The sequence below is a fragment of the Astatotilapia calliptera genome, chromosome 11 (assembly GCF_900246225.1).
Source record: "Astatotilapia calliptera chromosome 11, fAstCal1.2, whole genome shotgun sequence".
Lineage (NCBI taxonomy): Eukaryota > Metazoa > Chordata > Actinopteri > Cichliformes > Cichlidae > Astatotilapia > Astatotilapia calliptera.
The window spans coordinates 8552157-8568879 of NC_039312.1; the positions used below are offsets into that span (position 1 = coordinate 8552157).

The 16723-nt window shown below is 39.5% G+C and overlaps 1 protein-coding gene across 1 annotated transcript in view; it reads left to right on the forward strand.

Annotated features, from left to right (window-relative positions):
• Positions 1–16723, forward strand: part of LOC113031686 (transmembrane protein 65-like) — a 39501-nt gene that overhangs the window by 11994 nt on the left and 10784 nt on the right. Inside the window, exons 3-5 of the mRNA XM_026183984.1 lie at positions 6874–6918; positions 13573–13640; positions 14236–14290. Of these exons, the coding sequence (XP_026039769.1) occupies positions 6874–6918; positions 13573–13640; positions 14236–14290 (168 nt within the window). The remainder of the gene's footprint in view (positions 1–6873; positions 6919–13572; positions 13641–14235; positions 14291–16723) is intronic.

Here is a 16723-nt window from a genome sequence, read left to right on the forward strand (position 1 = left end):
ACAGTTATTTGAGAAAAGTACTGATTACGCCAGGTTGCACTTTTTGACATTTTTCAGATTAAAATTTTGATTTATTGCAAAATGTCTGTGAAGGTTCTCAGTCATCCAGGTCATCGTAGTCAAAGGAGCTTGCAAAGAAAAGCGTCTGGACTTCTTTAAGTTGCTTGAAGACGTTTCACCTCTCATCCGAGAAGCTTCTTCAGTTCTAAGGTCAAATGGTGGAGAGTCCCAGATGCCAGTCCAGACGCTTTTCTTTGCAAGCTCCTTTGATTTATTACAAATGTGTTTGATGGTTTATGTCACATGCTTTAAATATCTAAGACCAGTTTGTTGCATAGTGGACATATATTTCATATGACTGACACCAAGCAAAAATATGACCTTACTGGCTAAAAAAGCTAAAACTAACACTGCAGTTGAACTGCTGTGCACCTGCACAGACAAACCACACTTCACGGCACAGATTCAACAATTTGCTGGAAACATTCCTCAGAGATTTTGACAGCTGCACGGCCATGATGTTAATCTTCTGATCCACCACATCTGTAAGGTGCTCCACTGGATTGAGATCTGGTGACTATGGAGGCCATTTGAGTACAATCACTCAGTGCCATGTTCAAAACTCAGTTTGAGCTGATCTGAGCTTTGCCACATGGTACAATGTGGTCATAAAGGGATGGACATGTTCATCAACACTACTTGGTTTGGCTGTGGCGTTTACATGTCGTTCACTCCAAAGTGTGACCTTAGTATCTGGATGTCTGCAGAAATTGAGACTCAGTATTTTTCCAATCTTCTGTTATTGCATTTTGCTTGAGCCCATGTGAACTGTTCTCCCCCAACAGGAGTGGCACCAGGAGTGTTTTTTGCTGCTGTAGCCCATCTCTTTAAGGTATACCCGGGTTGTAACAAGAGGTTATTTGAGTTAATTTTGTCTTCCTATCACTTTGAGGCAGTTGTTGCCACTCACTGGATATTTCCTCTTGTTCAGACTGTTCTCTGTAAACACTAGAGAGAGTTCCACTGGAAAATCCCAGCAGTTCAGCAGTTTCTAAATTACTTTGTCTGGAACCAACAATCACGCCATGTTCAAAGTCACCTTTCTTCCCCATTGTGATGCTTGGTTTGAACTTCAGCAGGTCGTTATGTCCAAGTCTGCATGCCTAAATGCACTGAGTTGCTGCTTTGCGATTGGCTGATAAGATACTGGAGATAAGGGCGGTTGAACAGGTGTACCTGACGAAGTTGCCATTTAATGTTAAGTACAGGTAAAGCCGTTGTACACTGCTTCCAATGTGAACTTTTGGGCGATCAAAGGCAAAATTGAAACTGCACTTCCTGCTTTCCTTCTCTTCTCCAGTGGTTTTCCATTTGTCAGGGGGATCTTTGCAGGGATTGGTGGTGGTTTTGTCTGTTTCTCAGTTTTCTTTCAGTGCTTTCCCAGCTCCCTAAATCGTCACTGAGGAAACAGAAAGCTGTATTTCTTTTTCTACCTGCCATTTAGAATTCAATGAGCTCAGAGGGAAAAAAGTCCTGGATTATGCATCTGCTTGTGTAGGTTCATGCTCCAGTGCTTTGTGTTTTCTTCTCGCAGAAGTAAACTGACAGGGTAATTCTGCGTTTAATGAGAAACTACTCATTATTTTCTCTCAGCAGACATTCGTGTTGTGATATGACATTTAGAAGTTCCTCCCCCGAGTTGCTAAAGGCCAATACTGTCGTCCTCAAATTGGGCAAAACTGAAATAGTCTCTCACAGATCATGTTGAAAACAAAAGCTGAGGACTCTTTTTTTTTTTTTTTTTTTTTTTTCTGGACTGCATTGGGTCACTCAGAATTTTTTGGGCCTAAGTAGCTGGCAGACTGGCTCCCAATGGCAAGTAAACAGCTTTGGCTGTGGCTCAGGTTGTAGAGCAAATCAGCTACTGATTGGAAGGTTGGTGGTTCGATTCCTGGCTCCCCCAGTCTGCATGCCAAATATCCTTGGGTAAGATACTAACCCCAAATTGCCCTGCGATGCGTTCATCGGAGTGTGATTGTGTGAGAATGTTTATTAGTTGCACTTGAGTTTAGAAGTGCAGGGATGAATGAGGCGTGCTGTATACAGCGCTTTGAGTACTCCGCGAGAGTAGAAAAGCACTATACAAGAATCAGTCCATTTCATGATACCTTCTCTGACATTCAATGGATGAATTCTAACATTCAGAAGCATATTGCAGGGCACTAAAAGTTAAAGAAAAATATTATTATTATTGAGATTTCTTTGAGTATTTAATTGATTGTCTTTTACTTTTTATGATACCTAATCTTCATCCTTCTGTAAAAAGTGCCCCCCTCCGCCAAGGAAGAAAAAATTGTTCCCATTTTGTGTTTGCTAATGATGGTCCTGTCCACCAGGTCCACATTCTTTGTGCTGTGTAATTTCCTCTCTCCTGTCTCATATATCATAGGGGAATAGCAAGGTGCTGTGCAGCTGATGAATGGCTCCAGCCTTCAATTGTTCCTCTTCTGCTGAACCTTTGTTCTTTCTCTCCCAGACACACACACACACACACACACACACACACACACACACACACACACACAATACAATGACATAGATTCATACAGAAACACGTCCCTCTAGAATCGAGACTCTCTCCAATAATGTTTTAGTACATAACATGCGAGACATGCACACTAACAGAAACAGGTACACACACACACAACACTGCTTTGAACTGCCGTATGCAGAAATGTCCTTGCAGTAGTTGTTGCTTTACCCTCTCAGAGTAAAGCTGAAATTCACAGTGCCTGTATTTGTCTTTTCTACGCACAAAAACGAAATGCAGAATGGACTGACAGACATTTATTCAACTTATTTTTTCCTGTGGCTGAGGCTGTTTGGCTTTTTCTTTTCTTCATACTTATCTCCCATTTACAAAACTAAGCTCTTCACACGTTGGTTTCATTCTGTACCAGCACTGAGAGAGTGTGGCCATTTGTCAAAGCAAAACAAAGACAACACACTGCGAGTTCCTCTCACCTTCTTCTGAGATCACAGCAACACTCTCATAGAGGGAGGAATAAAGCAGCAAAACAAAGCAAATAATCTGTGGGTTGAGCCAAACCAGCTACCACTTATGCAATGACTTTTGAAATATAGAGCAAATTCAAAGTAGTAGCTTTTTTTAGATTTAGGATTTACAGGAAATTCATGTGAACAAGTGACAGAGTTTTATAGTTTACCAAATTCACACAGGTGTTATACCTGATCTTGCAAACAGCATCATCTGTGACCAGAATGCTGAAATGTGTAGTCTGTTTATGTGTAAACACAGTCTTTATCAGATGGAGCTGATTCTGCTTCATAGTTATAGTTAGCGACTTATTACGACCCATTGTTAAGTTGGGGTTGGTGGTGCTGATTCAAGCTTTCAGTCTGACTTGAGGCAGGCGTTGTGGTTTAAAATCTGCATTGGTAACTCAGTAATTCTGATTTCCAGCTTCAAATTGAACCCACCGGGAGAGTCAGCACTTTGTCCAGGGGCGTATCTAAAAGGGGGGCACCGGGGGCCAGACACCTCAAAATCTGATAATGTTTTAATTTTGTGGACTCAGGGATTATTGATACCTGATAACTGAAGTTAATGGGCTTTACATTAAATAAATAATTTAACTATGTGTTATTCTCTAAGGAAATGCAGTCTACACACAAAATCGCTACATTTTGTTCTTTTTTAATTCTTACTAAGTTTTTTGTACCACCACCATCTTGGATTGTTAAGTGGGGTTGGTGTTGCTGATTCAAGTTGTAGTTCTGACTTGAGGGGGTGTTTCGCTTTAAAATCTCGTCTGGCAACTCAGAAATTCTGATTTCCAACTTGAAATTGAACACATCAAGAGAGTCAGCATTTTTTCCAGGGGTGCATCTAAAAGGGGGGCACCGGGGGCCAGACATGCCCCAGCTTTCGAAATTTAATTACCACCCCAGTACCCCCAATGATATTAATCTGGGATACTCTAAATAGGACATTGCAATAAAAGAAATGTTTTATATTAATTATTTCTGCTGATTTAGATAATGAACATAAAATATAAATTCTATTTGTAGACTATGCCATATAATAATACTTTTCTAATTAATAAATTAAGTATTATTATTATTATTTTTTCCATTATGTTTTTATTATTCCTTTATATTTTAAGTATATTTTAATATATATTTTGATGCTAATACGTGACACAAATTAACTTGCTGTGCATGATTTGCAACATTATTTTACAATATTTTGCTTCATTTAACAAAATACTTAACAAACTACAAAAAGTTCCCCAATACAAAATTTTTTTTATGTTGGAACCACTGTATCTTATTTAATAGAGAGGTGATGAGCCTAAAAGTCATGCCCAGTGTTTTCTAATGCAGATTTAATGCTGTATCAGTTTCTGATCCGTTGCCCCCATTCCTGAATATAAGAAAAATCCTTGAATCAGTCCCTCTTTTTGCTTGGGTATAATATGTAAAGCTATTAAATAATTCTACATGCACAAACTTAAAAAAAAAGAGAGATAATAAATGTTTCAAGTCTTTATCCAAATATCCTGAAGATCAGTCTCTGTGTGGAAGTAAACCGATTCATTAGATTTTTTTTAGATTTTTTTTAAGTTTTGAGATGTTACAAATAAAGCAGCCAACGGAAGGAAGGCTGAGACAGAGCCATGCTGAACGCAGTCTGAGCCCTTCAAGGCACATGACCTGACACTGCTGCACCGGCGTCAGCTGAGGACTGATTCAGCTGACCTTCACCACTTTGATTTATGTGCAATTCATCCATCTGACGCTGGTGGGTATTCACCAGGGAGCAGATAGTTTTAGGGTGGTGTTAAACACTGCTTTGAAATATGAAAAAGTGGGGGAATATCGTTAAAACGCTGATGCATCTTTCTTTACAGAAAAGTTCCATTTTCTAACAAATGCTAGTGTTGTAAGGCAGGTGAGGGTAACTGCGTACCAAGAAGGTTTAATGGTTACTGCCTCACTGATGTTGATGATCATTGAAAGGTCTTCAATTAAATCCTGAAGCAGCCCCTGGATGAGCAATAAATGGAAACAAATGGTTTCTGGAGGGAAGTAAACCATCCTCCGTGGATAAGATCTCCATCTCTTGTAGTTGGATGGTTGATGCCTGTGGAAGCAACATAATTGTCCAGAAACTTGGAAAATGGGATAATAATATTTCTTTATACACAAACTGGAAGCATTGACAGGTCAGTGTGTGTCTGTGTATGCACTTTGCTGATGAACATCTGTTGTGAGCTGCATGAGCCGGGAGTTGAACTGAAGACTGTAGAGCTCATAATGTCACACTGAACATGGGTGGCAATGGGTGGGGGGAGGCACACAGGGTGGAGGAAAGAAGGCAGAAAGCTATCTTTAGTTTCCCGTTCATTCTGTGATCGACCAGGTTCAGTTTTTAAACTTCTAAACTTAACTGTAACATAAATAAATCCATTAAGTGACTGAAAATTATTAAATTGTGCTCAAGCTTTTTTTTTTTGTTCTAATTAAGTAAAAACAAAAGTTAATAGTTTTCTCCCTAAAAATCAGTACTTGACTATAATATTTGTTTTGTATTTGTTCTTAATAGCTTGTAAATCAATGGAAAAGGTCCAAGGAGGGAATGAAGGAGTATGTTTGTTTGGAGTTGAATCACCTTCACTACTAATAATCCAAACCTTTCCAGCCTGGTTTACCCTGCAGTGGTGCAATAACACCTGGAAATGACAGACCAGACTTCATTATGTGGACTAACATTTCCACTCACCTCATGGCAATAAATCTAATTTCACTGGACCGGCAGAAGAAGTCCTCTTGTCTTGTGTCTTTAGCCTTAAAACCAATTTAATTATCTATTTCTCTACAGCAGGTCATTGTGCTGCATCACAGTTCAGTGGCTGTTGAGTAAATGTGGCATATAGTCAGACAGTAATTTTACTCTGCAATCCAGATAGAGGTTGCATCCCATTAACTTCAGTTTCAGTTCAGCTGTGCTGTTGCAGTATCAAAGTTTAATGAAATCTCAGTAAACTTTGTATGTGTATGTTGTGTGTGGCAGATATTTGAATCTTTGGGTCTCGGCTCTAATTGTTTGGCGCCACATGCATTCACGCTAATCAGTATGATGGCGAGTCTCCCGATAAGCTTGTTTGGCAACAGTTATTATATGTCGACATCACTTTAACCCTTATTTTGGAAGCAGCCAGGCTACTAAGAAAACCAGCTGGTGCTCACACATCACCTCTTTTCTCACTTCCCTTCACAAGCTTCCAGAGAAATTCATAATCCACTTTAAACGTTATAAATAACATATGAAGTCCTGCATGGCCTACATATAGCAGAGTTATATAGAGACCTTATTCTAATCGTTGGCGTCTCCGATCATGTTATCTGAGTCTTTTAACCCTTTTGTGCTCTTATTTTGAAACTAGAGGTGATCACAGTTTTGAGGTTGTAGCTTCTAAACTTTGAAGTGACCTTCATCGGCCTATCTGTGGTTTGTTATAACTGCTAAAAACTATTTTAATAGGTTAGCTTTTTCTTTAATCTGTCTCCCATCATTTTTGTCCATTTAATATGTGTACACAGGCATTTAGGACTGTAAGACTGTGTTTTACTGTGAGTCTATATCCACATATCCATATATATTTGTTCAGTCGGGGGAGGTGTGGTTTCTTTTCTCTTCATTCCTCTCATGTCATATTTCTTGCATGCCTTCCTTCTTCTTTTTCTCTGCTTTTATGTTTTGCCATCTATGAAGTGTCTCTCAATAATGCTGATCGTTCTCCTCAATAGAAATGTTTTTCTTTAATATTTGTTTTCTTCTTTTTCCAGGACAGCTGGAAATTGCACCACCCACTGCAGCACAGTTAAGATATGGTAAGAGGTCCTTTTGTTCTTGGCAGATATATTAACTCCTCAATGTGTCTCTATATATTTTATCCTTTTCATCTTACAAGATGAGTACTCATAGAAAATTGCTCACTAATCTTTTAGGACATGCCTCATTTAACAGTCAGTCAGTTTAGGAAAGTTAATGAGGACCAGTTTAATTAATGGCTCATTGTGAATGTGTTGTTTCCGTGAATTGTCCAAAGGAAAGGAAAAACCCCTGTTTATGGACCTAATGGATCCAAATTGAATCTAATAAGCAGTAAAAAAGTCTCTGAGTCTGAGGTCATAATGACTTAAATGTAAAATCAGTGGTTTTTTGAGGTTATTTAAGAGAAAAAACAACAAATTGATGGATTGAATTTATGTGTAAACTTAGAATTAATAAATAAAATTAGATAGAAGCAGGTTTGCAATTCATGGAAGCCACCATGTTGTCCCATCATCTTGAGTACAGATGAGATGGACATCGTTATTCATCGTAATAGTGTTTTATGAATGTGGCTGCAGAGCGGCCACGTACATAGTGCACCAGAGGTGGAGAAGAAGAAAACTCGTAGGCATTCCCGTGCAGAGTGTCAGACTCAGGATATGAGTATCTATGCTTATTATCTGAGAACGGGTCCTCTTCACCAAAGAAGTGAAAACAAGAAGGAAAGAGACAACGCGACTCGATAAAACTACATCTTCTTCCTTCTCACCTCAAGTGTCACCTGCTGAACTGATGTCTGAGCTCTAACACACAAGGACGTGCATTAACATGCACCAACAACAGCTGGTTATGAGCTAACATTAAGCCAGCTAATATTAGCAGAGGTGGGACCAAGTCATTGTTTTGCAAGTCTCAAGTAAGTCTCAAGTCTTTATCCTCAAGTCTCAAGTCAAGTCTCAAGTAATGTCAGGCAAGTCAGAGTCGAGTCTCAAGTCACTGGTGTAAAAGTCCGAGTCAAGTCACAAGTCTGAAACTTTGAATTTCAAGTCCTTTCGAGTCATTCAAAAAAACGAAAAAAAGCATGTTGCAGTTATGCTAAATGTAAATATTAGACCATGTAATTTTAAAATCTGTGTTTTTCTCAACACATGACAAAATAGTGAACTTAGAAAATATACACAAATTGTGAAATTGCACCTCTTTAAAATGCAGCTCAATTAAACTTAGCTCCAAGAATAATTTTCACCGACAGTTCTGTGATAAGCTGCATATTATTCTTGGATGCGGTTGTAGGACCGGCTTTAAAATCGCATGACAAAAATATCATACACATTAAAAAAAAACTGCATCACCAACGTAGCCTGGACAACATTTGCTAGTTAGATGAAGTCAGCTATCTCATCGTAGCATATTTATATGCATATTTATAATCATACGGTTCTTGGAGTGAGTGCATACACTCATGAAGTTTAGTAACTTCAGGTCACTGCAACAAGCCCAGGTACAGTTTACCGACAGATGGGTACAGGACCTTGAAATGCACCGAGTAGAACGAAAGACCATCGTACGTATCATAAGTTTACCAGTCTCACAAATCGTCGTCATAAATACACATTCGTTAACCGTTTATTAATATAACCTTTGAGCTCAACGGTAATTAGTAGTGGAAATAATTTCTGGTAGCATCACAGAAATGTAGCAGTGACAACAATATTGTATGCTGTAATCGTACTGGGCAATTAGTGATACAAAAAACCTGTTTTATCCTGTGAATAAAAGTATATGTTTTTGTCAATGTACCATAATAACAGAAGCGAAACGCAATATTGTGTCAGGACAATTCACAATTTCTGTTCAGCGCCAGACTTGCTTGTAACCTATATCACCAATTATTTTATGAAAAATGACGTATTAACTACTAAAAAACACTGACCTTCGTGTAAATGCTTGGAGCAGACTAACCTGTGAGCTGGAGGGTTCTGGGACGTTATATTTGATCTTTGAATGGCTGCAATCCAGGCCATCCGTCGCGTCTTTGTCACTTCGGAAACATGGCTCGAACAATTTCTCTTCAACGACGTAATCCGATAACAACCGATCTCTTTACCCGTCGGCTTCCCGTGGCTGTCATTCGACCGGCTATTGCAGTTAATAATACAACAGCTTCTTGACATTTTTGTGTTTCTTTTTATCGCTGTATAACTGATTTCAATTGAAAGTCTGTGTGCGCTAGTACCTCTTGCCACGAGTTCCCAGAATCCTTTGCGGTTCTACCCGTGAATGACGTCACATTTTCAATCTCTATATAATATGCATGTTAAATTTTATATTTGGGGTAAAATATCAAGTCTTTTCAAGTAAACCGGTTCAAGTCCAATTCAAGTCCCAAGTCATTGGTGTAAAAGTCCAAGTCAAGTCACAAGTCTTAGAACATTTTTTCAAGTCAAGTCTAAAGTCATAAAACTAATGACTCGAGTCTGACTCGAGTCCAAGTCATGTGACTCGAGTCCACACCTCTGAATATTAGGCTGTGATAAACAGTTTGATTGTATTCTCATATCATATGAGAGTTTATTCAATAAGTCTCAGAGTCCAACAATGTTCGATCCACTTTAAAGAAAGCTTCATTAATGCAAGCTAACAGCAGCAAAAACAGCAGCCTTTACTGACAGAAAGGTTCAGGATTTCCTAAACAATTCACCTCAGGATCACTGTCAACGTTTAGAAGTGAGCTTCTCTTCATTTTGTATCTGACTCCTTTCACAAGTTTTGCAGCCTCCGAAGTAAACAGTCATGGAGACCAGCTGAGGTAAACAGTGGACTGACAGCCTGCACCAGGGGTGCCCAACTCCAGGCCTCAAGGGCCGTGTCCTGCAGGTTTTAGATATCACTCTGGGTCAACACAACTAAATCAAATGATTAGTTCATTACCAGGTCTCTGGAGAACTTCAAGACGTGTTAAGGAGGTAACCTACCCATTTAAATCAGCTGTGTTGGATCAAGGACACATTTATAACCTGCAGGACACTGGCCCTCGAGGCCCGGAGTTGGACACCCCCGGCCTACACTCACAAGAGATGAACAAGGCCAGAGTTGTTTGTCCTACATTTGCTACCATAGCTAGGATTATGGCTTGAATTGGGAGTGGTAAAAAAAAACAAAAAAATAAAATAAAATTTGAATGCAATTTGGAATCTACTGACCTCTAGTGGTGAGATTTTGCACACTGTAACTTTAATATGTAGCTGTTCCATCATATACAATATTACTGATATTTAAATCTACTTTAGTTCTTACTAATGTAATGGCTCACTATAATAAACATTGCCACAGCAAATGTGTGAAGTTGTACATCAAAATATTATACTCTGAAAAAAATATCCGGAACGACAATCTGCTTAAGCATGGAGAACAATACTTGTTGCACGTAGTCCTAAGTCCATTTGTGCCTTGTTCAATTTCTTTGAAGCGTTTTTTAATTCAAACTTTCCCTAATATATGATAATAGAAAATATAACAGGATTTCTGACTTGTATTGAACATGTTTTTGGAAAAATGAAGGGTAGGGGTAAAAATGGATGAGCTATTTCATCCATTATCTCACATCTCCCCTTTATCAGTGCTTCTTTCTACTAATGTGCTTAAGAAAGCACACTTAATTTAATGGGTTGTCACAGGCTACTAATATTATGTATGCAGCTAAAAGTAGATTTCAAAGGTGTTATTTTATTATGCACGTGTGCGGTGGTTAGCACTGTTACTTCACGGGGCGATCGTGGCTCAAGAGTTTGTCTTGTGATCGGAAGGTTGCTGGTTCGAGCCCCGTTGTGTCCTTGGGCAAGACACTTCATCCAATGCCTACTGGTGGTGGTCAGAGGGCCTGGTAGCGCCAGTGTCTGGCACCCTCGCCTCTGTCAGTGCGCCCCAGGGCAGCTGTGGCTACAATGTATCTTGCCATCACCAGTGTGTGAATGGGTGGATGATTGAATAATTGACTAAGTAAAGCGCTATACAAATACAGGCCATTTGCCATTTTACTTCACAACAAGGAAGTCCTGGTTTCATATCTACCTGGCCTCCATTAACAGCTGGAAAAGATACCGGGGGTTAAGCGGATGGATGTGTGGGTGGATGGTGAATTTGTATAAGGAGACATGTTTTCTGTTTGTACAGTTGTCCGTTATTACATCCTGGATGATCTTGTGTAAACCAGTCAGCACTTCCCAACATGAGGGTTCGTATTAGAAAACATTTGAAGCATGCATTTCTTTTGAAGTCAAAATAATGTAAAACACAGAGAAATTGAAGAAAAATGAAATGAAATAAACCTGAATTGTTATATAAAACTGGGGACCAGCCAGAAAAGCTTCAGCATAAAGCTGAGTGGGGCTTTTCTCATTGTGCTCACAAAGAAAGAATGTAATCCAACTGCAAAGGCTGTGTGGGCATTTTTCACTCTGTTGGTGATCTCATGAGCTCAGCTTTCTCTCTTCACTTTAAAGGTTTGGAAGCTTCTCCTCCTCGCCTGTCTTATATTTAACAAAAACAGATCTTTGTCACAACAGCCGCTTTGTGTGGGAAATATTTAGTCTCCTCTGGAGTCGAGCATTTGTCTTTTTGAGCTGACACAGAAGAGACAAACTTCAAGTGAAACACTGACTCAGCCTGTTGTCACTGTGGTGTCGCACACATTTGTGATGATAATGTCAATCTTCTTGTTGTTGCCTATTTTTTTCCTACTGGGAGTTACGAGATTATGAAAAAAAACCACTGCATCCATCTCAGGGATGAAAACTTGTGAAAGCTGCGATGGATGGGAGTCCACCTGAGGAATGAAGTTTCAAAAAAAATGCCTGCGACATCTCAAATATTCACTTTGGCGAGCTCAGAGTTTTTCTTTCTTGTAGGCTAGCTGTGATGTGCCCAGGAAAACATTAGAGGAGCCAGATAAAACAGTCCAGACCTTTGCCTGTAGGAAGCAAACTGTAAGCGCCAAACGTCTGCTTTATATTTTTTATTTACGATTGAGTTCATGTTTGTTTTATAATTCATAGAATCATTACATAAGTCATCTTTTCAGGATTAATAAATGTGAAAATATATGTGTTTACATAAAGTAATTTTAAGTCACTGTTTTGGGATTGGAACCTAAAAGGGGGGTCCCTCTCACTTTAAGTATGTAAGTGTAATAGTAGCATGAAACCCTGTGTGAGAGGGAAGGGGAGGAGCATGGACAGAGAGGTTAGGAGTCTAACGGTTTTCTGACCGTGTGCACAGCTAGTTCTGGATAACTGCTATTTTTTGGAACTTTCATGTCTTTTAGGAAGGAGTTCATTGTTACATCTTCAGTTTGTAATAAATAAACAGTCTTCAAATCATAATGCAACTGGAAGCATTTCTTTTGGAAACCAGGAACGCGCGTCAGCCATAGACTCTCCTTTTTATGAACTTGGTTTATTGGAAATTACCCTACACAAACTTTGAGCTGATACAAGAGGAAAGTCTTAAGTTCATATCAAGTCACCAAAAGGAAAACTAAGGACGAGCAGTCGTGATTTCCTCAAATTTCCTAATTGAAATTTCCCCACCAACAGGGAAAAATGTCCCCAGATGGCTGTTATAATTAGAGCTAACATGGCCAGAGGAGTCATTTTTTAATATTGGGTTAAACTCAAAGTGTGCAGAATGGGATCCTGAGACAGCCGAGTCCAGTTAAGATAACAGGCCCTTGCTGTGAAATTCAAATTCAGAGCATCGTGGCGTTCACTGCTTTTAAATCTCTAAAGACAGCTTCACTCTTAAATCATTTTCTTGAGTTAAGAATAAAAATGTGACGTATCAAGGATCTGAAAGCACATTTGAGAAATAAAGAGGCAAATCATTTACCAAATGTTGAGATTTCCCCACTGACCTCACTAACTGCTGTTAAATTTCACACTCGAGTTCCAGTTTGTTTCCGTAGGGAATCAGTCAAACCCAACACCGAGAATTCTCTGAGTGCTCACTTTGTTCCGTTTCAGCATACGTTTGAAGGCAGGATTGCCTCTGGTGTCAGTCTGCGTTTAAGTGTTGAGTGTGTCGGTGTTTATCGTGTTGAGCTCAGGCGCTCACAGCAGGATTGAAAGTTCTCACAGCGTCCTGAAGGAGAGCTGCAGCGCTACGAGATCCGTAGAGAACACAGTCGCATCGTGGCGATTACGCTTCAAACTTTCCTGCAGATTTGTCACTTAAACTAAACTGAACTTCACTTGAACTTAAGCTTGAATATCCTTTGCCGAGGCGGTGGATGACATTTTAAAATTCACTTTGATAGCACCATCGGTACATCAGACTGTCTATAGTATCCACGCACTCCTGCTGCAAGTGGATTTTCTTGATATTTATGATGCTATTTACTCTTTCCTGTTTAAAAAATCCATTCCACCTTACCAAGAGTCTAGTGTTCACCCGCTGGCTTCGTAGCTGTCTGCATTTTACCAGCGGCAGTGCTAAAGAAATAAGACGGAACGACTTACCCCCGTACCACATTAATGAGCACGCACTAATGTATCACTGCCTGATACTGATTTACAGCTGCTTATGGCTTCAGAGGCGTTTTGTGTCTAATGTTCTCATTTCTCTTCTAAATGTGTGATGCGTTGTTGTCTATCCATGCTGAATCACATTATAATGTGTCTGACAGTGATTTGTTGTGTTTGCTTGCTTTACAGTTCTGCTGCACAATGCACTCCCATTCGTTGGATTTGGATTCCTGGACAACTGCATCATGATTGTTGCTGTAAGTGTCTGCTTCATGAGGCATGCACTCCTAGCACTTTATTCTCTCAGTCTCTGGAGGTAGCTAATGCAACCTGAAAGACTGCAAAAAATGCATTTAAAGGTTGTACTAAGTATAGATTAAATTTTACAAAATAGTACTTTGTTGAGATTAGGAGCTTTGTGAGTGATTAAAGGTCGTCTCGTTGCCTTTGACATGGCTGCTTCGAAGACGAGGAACCAGGTCTGCAACCACTCGCTGTCAGTTGCTGCATGCAAAGCAGCTTTTGTGCATTAAAAATGTAATCGTAGTCATTCTGCTATCAGTTTATGATTGAATGGAGTCAAGTTGGCAATTATGTGTGACCCTTTTTGTGACGACACGGTTATTAACTGTGATAAATTGATGAAAATTGAAATTCCGGTCCAGCCAGAACCTCACACGTTTGAAGCAGAAATAGTGACATAGATGCTAAAAGAAGGTGATTTAACTCCAAAATTACACAGGTGCTTGGCACCCTGGCTTGAGTCCCCTATTGCAAAGAGATGCAGACAACAGCTTGCACTGAGCTTTCCTCTTTGTACAAATGAGCTTCTGTTCTCTTGTTTTTTTCCAGGGCACACAGATTGAGTTATCAATCGGCGTGGTTCTCGGCATTTCAACTATGGCAGGTCAGAGAATCTCGTAATGTATTTGAATCTGTTTTATTTTTGAAAACACATTTTCATTTCCTGTATTGTCCTTTTAAAGTATTGATTATATGAGTTATGTAGAAGACTTTGAACAGCAAAAGGAGGATCACCCACAGTGCTGCACTTAGTCAATTCTATAAACGTGTGTTACATATTAGAGCTGGGCGATATGACCCAAAATTCATATCTCGATTTTTTTTTTAAAGCCATATGGTAAGAACAAAAAGAGAGTTTAGTCAAAGCTGTGTCCCAGATGTCAATCAGGCACTTTTATTAACATACAGCACAGATGTACATGAAGAAATTACTCAAAAATAAATTATTAGCATTTATTAAATAGTAATGCTCCATAAATAAAAGAACGCAATGTTGTTTTTGTGCACAACAAAAAGCTCACAATTGTGCAGTCAAAATGTAAACTAAAAGACGCTGAGCACAATAACAAAGACAGACAGATTTCACGGCTGCTCTGTTCCCAAGTTCTACTGCATGACTGACAGCCTGGAGTTTGAAATCCTCTTTGTAACCGTGTCTCTTAACAGGTGCCATTTATGGTCCTTATATACACACAATACAGTAATATTACCTTGAAGCACAATACTTATTACTCCGCGAGGCTCCATTACGGTAGCCGTAATGCTCCGACAATCCATCAAGCGGTGCGGCTCCGTAGCTCACCAAAGTCGTACTAAAACACTTTTTTGACAGATTGCACATAAGGTGCACTGTCGAGTTTTGAGAAAATGAAAGGATTTTAGGTCGTTAGCGTGGTTAGCTCGCTAACACGTCGACGCCGTCCAGCCCCACGCACGGGGCGATCCGCGGTAACTCATTAACGGAGATTTGCCGTGTTCATCTTGTCGTTGCCTGCAGGTGAAGCTATAGGGGAGGGGGAGTTGTGCTCAGTGAAGGAGAGGTGAGGCCCAGTAACGCAGCATAGAGACAAAAATGGACGAAAGAGAGGCAAACTTGCGGCTCCACAAGTATAATTATAACGTAACATAGACTATATCGATATAAACGATATTGTCACATCTTATATCTCGTATGAAAATATATCGATATTTTTTAAAAACTCGATATATCGCCCAGCTCTATTACATATGTATTGTATATGTGTCACATTCAGATTCAAGAATATCTGCTTGTAAATCAGTCATTTATTTATTGCATTTGATTCGATTTAGGAAAATATATTTGAGAGTAATTCACATTCATGCTGTAGCATGCTAAATCATAGCTGACTGCCAAGTCTCCAAATAGAAGAAAAGGCACTTTTAGATGACGTGTTGACAGAGTGCGCTGTGTTGCAACTTAAACCTTAATCATGGAACTGTGACACTATTTAAAAATAATTATAAAGCGAGGTCAGATTAAAGAAAGAGAGGAGGAAGAGCGGCTGGCTACGATAAGGAAAACTTCATGAATATGTTAATGCTGTTCACAAGCACATTGAATGGGTATTGTAATATCCCCTTGACGACGCACATCAGAATTTTTGTTATCGCCCGCCACTGTTCGCCGTGTCTAAAAGAGCCCCCCCTACTTTACCCTAAGTGAGAATGAACACACATTAGCTTTGGGATGACCGTATCACTCAGTGCTTCAAATTTAGTGTTTTTCTTTTTGTCCAACTCAAACAAAGCGAGCGTCCTTTATATTGTCATTAATCGAAGCAGAGCTAAAGAGCAGGGGGCATTTCCCTCCCTTTCAGTGCTTCTGATTCTGTTGCTGTTGGTGGTGACGGCAGTTCTTTGTCTTTAGCTCAAGCTTTTAAACATGCAGCAGATTGGGTAAACTGATCTTTTGTCCAAGAGCCTAGGAGGTAGAAGCCAGAGGCTTTTTAAATTCCACTTCACCTGGAGGGACTGGAAAAGGAAGACTTTACCTTTTCCAGTTACAGTAAATGGATCTATAAGGGATACACTGTAGACAAGACTCATTTGAATTTTCACTTCAAACCCTTCTCCATATATTTCTAGTCAGCCAAGTTTCAGTTAAAAAAAAAGAAAAATCTCCATTTGTTCAGTTCATTCCCAGTGAATTGATTGAATGGATGATTGGAATTTTGATTGAAGCAATTTCAGGCATGGTAGGACTCGTAGAGAGAAGGTTATCAGGCAGAATGTGCAAAATTCAGTTTTAGAGAGGCCACTCTGAAGTTTGACGGGAGTGCTTGTTACCTTTGTGTGGAGAGGTTTTCTAACCCGGATTTGACAGTGAGCTGTAACAGACACCCTCATTAATCTAGTAGTTTAAAAAAAATCTAAATCTACTGCAGAGCCACTCGGAGACAAGAAGCACACAGGACTTCTGTTCTTTCCTTAAGCACAGCCTTAACACACTTTCTATCACTCAGACCCCATTTAGTCATTCGCACTAGATTGAGGGCATTCGGGGGTCTGCAAATTA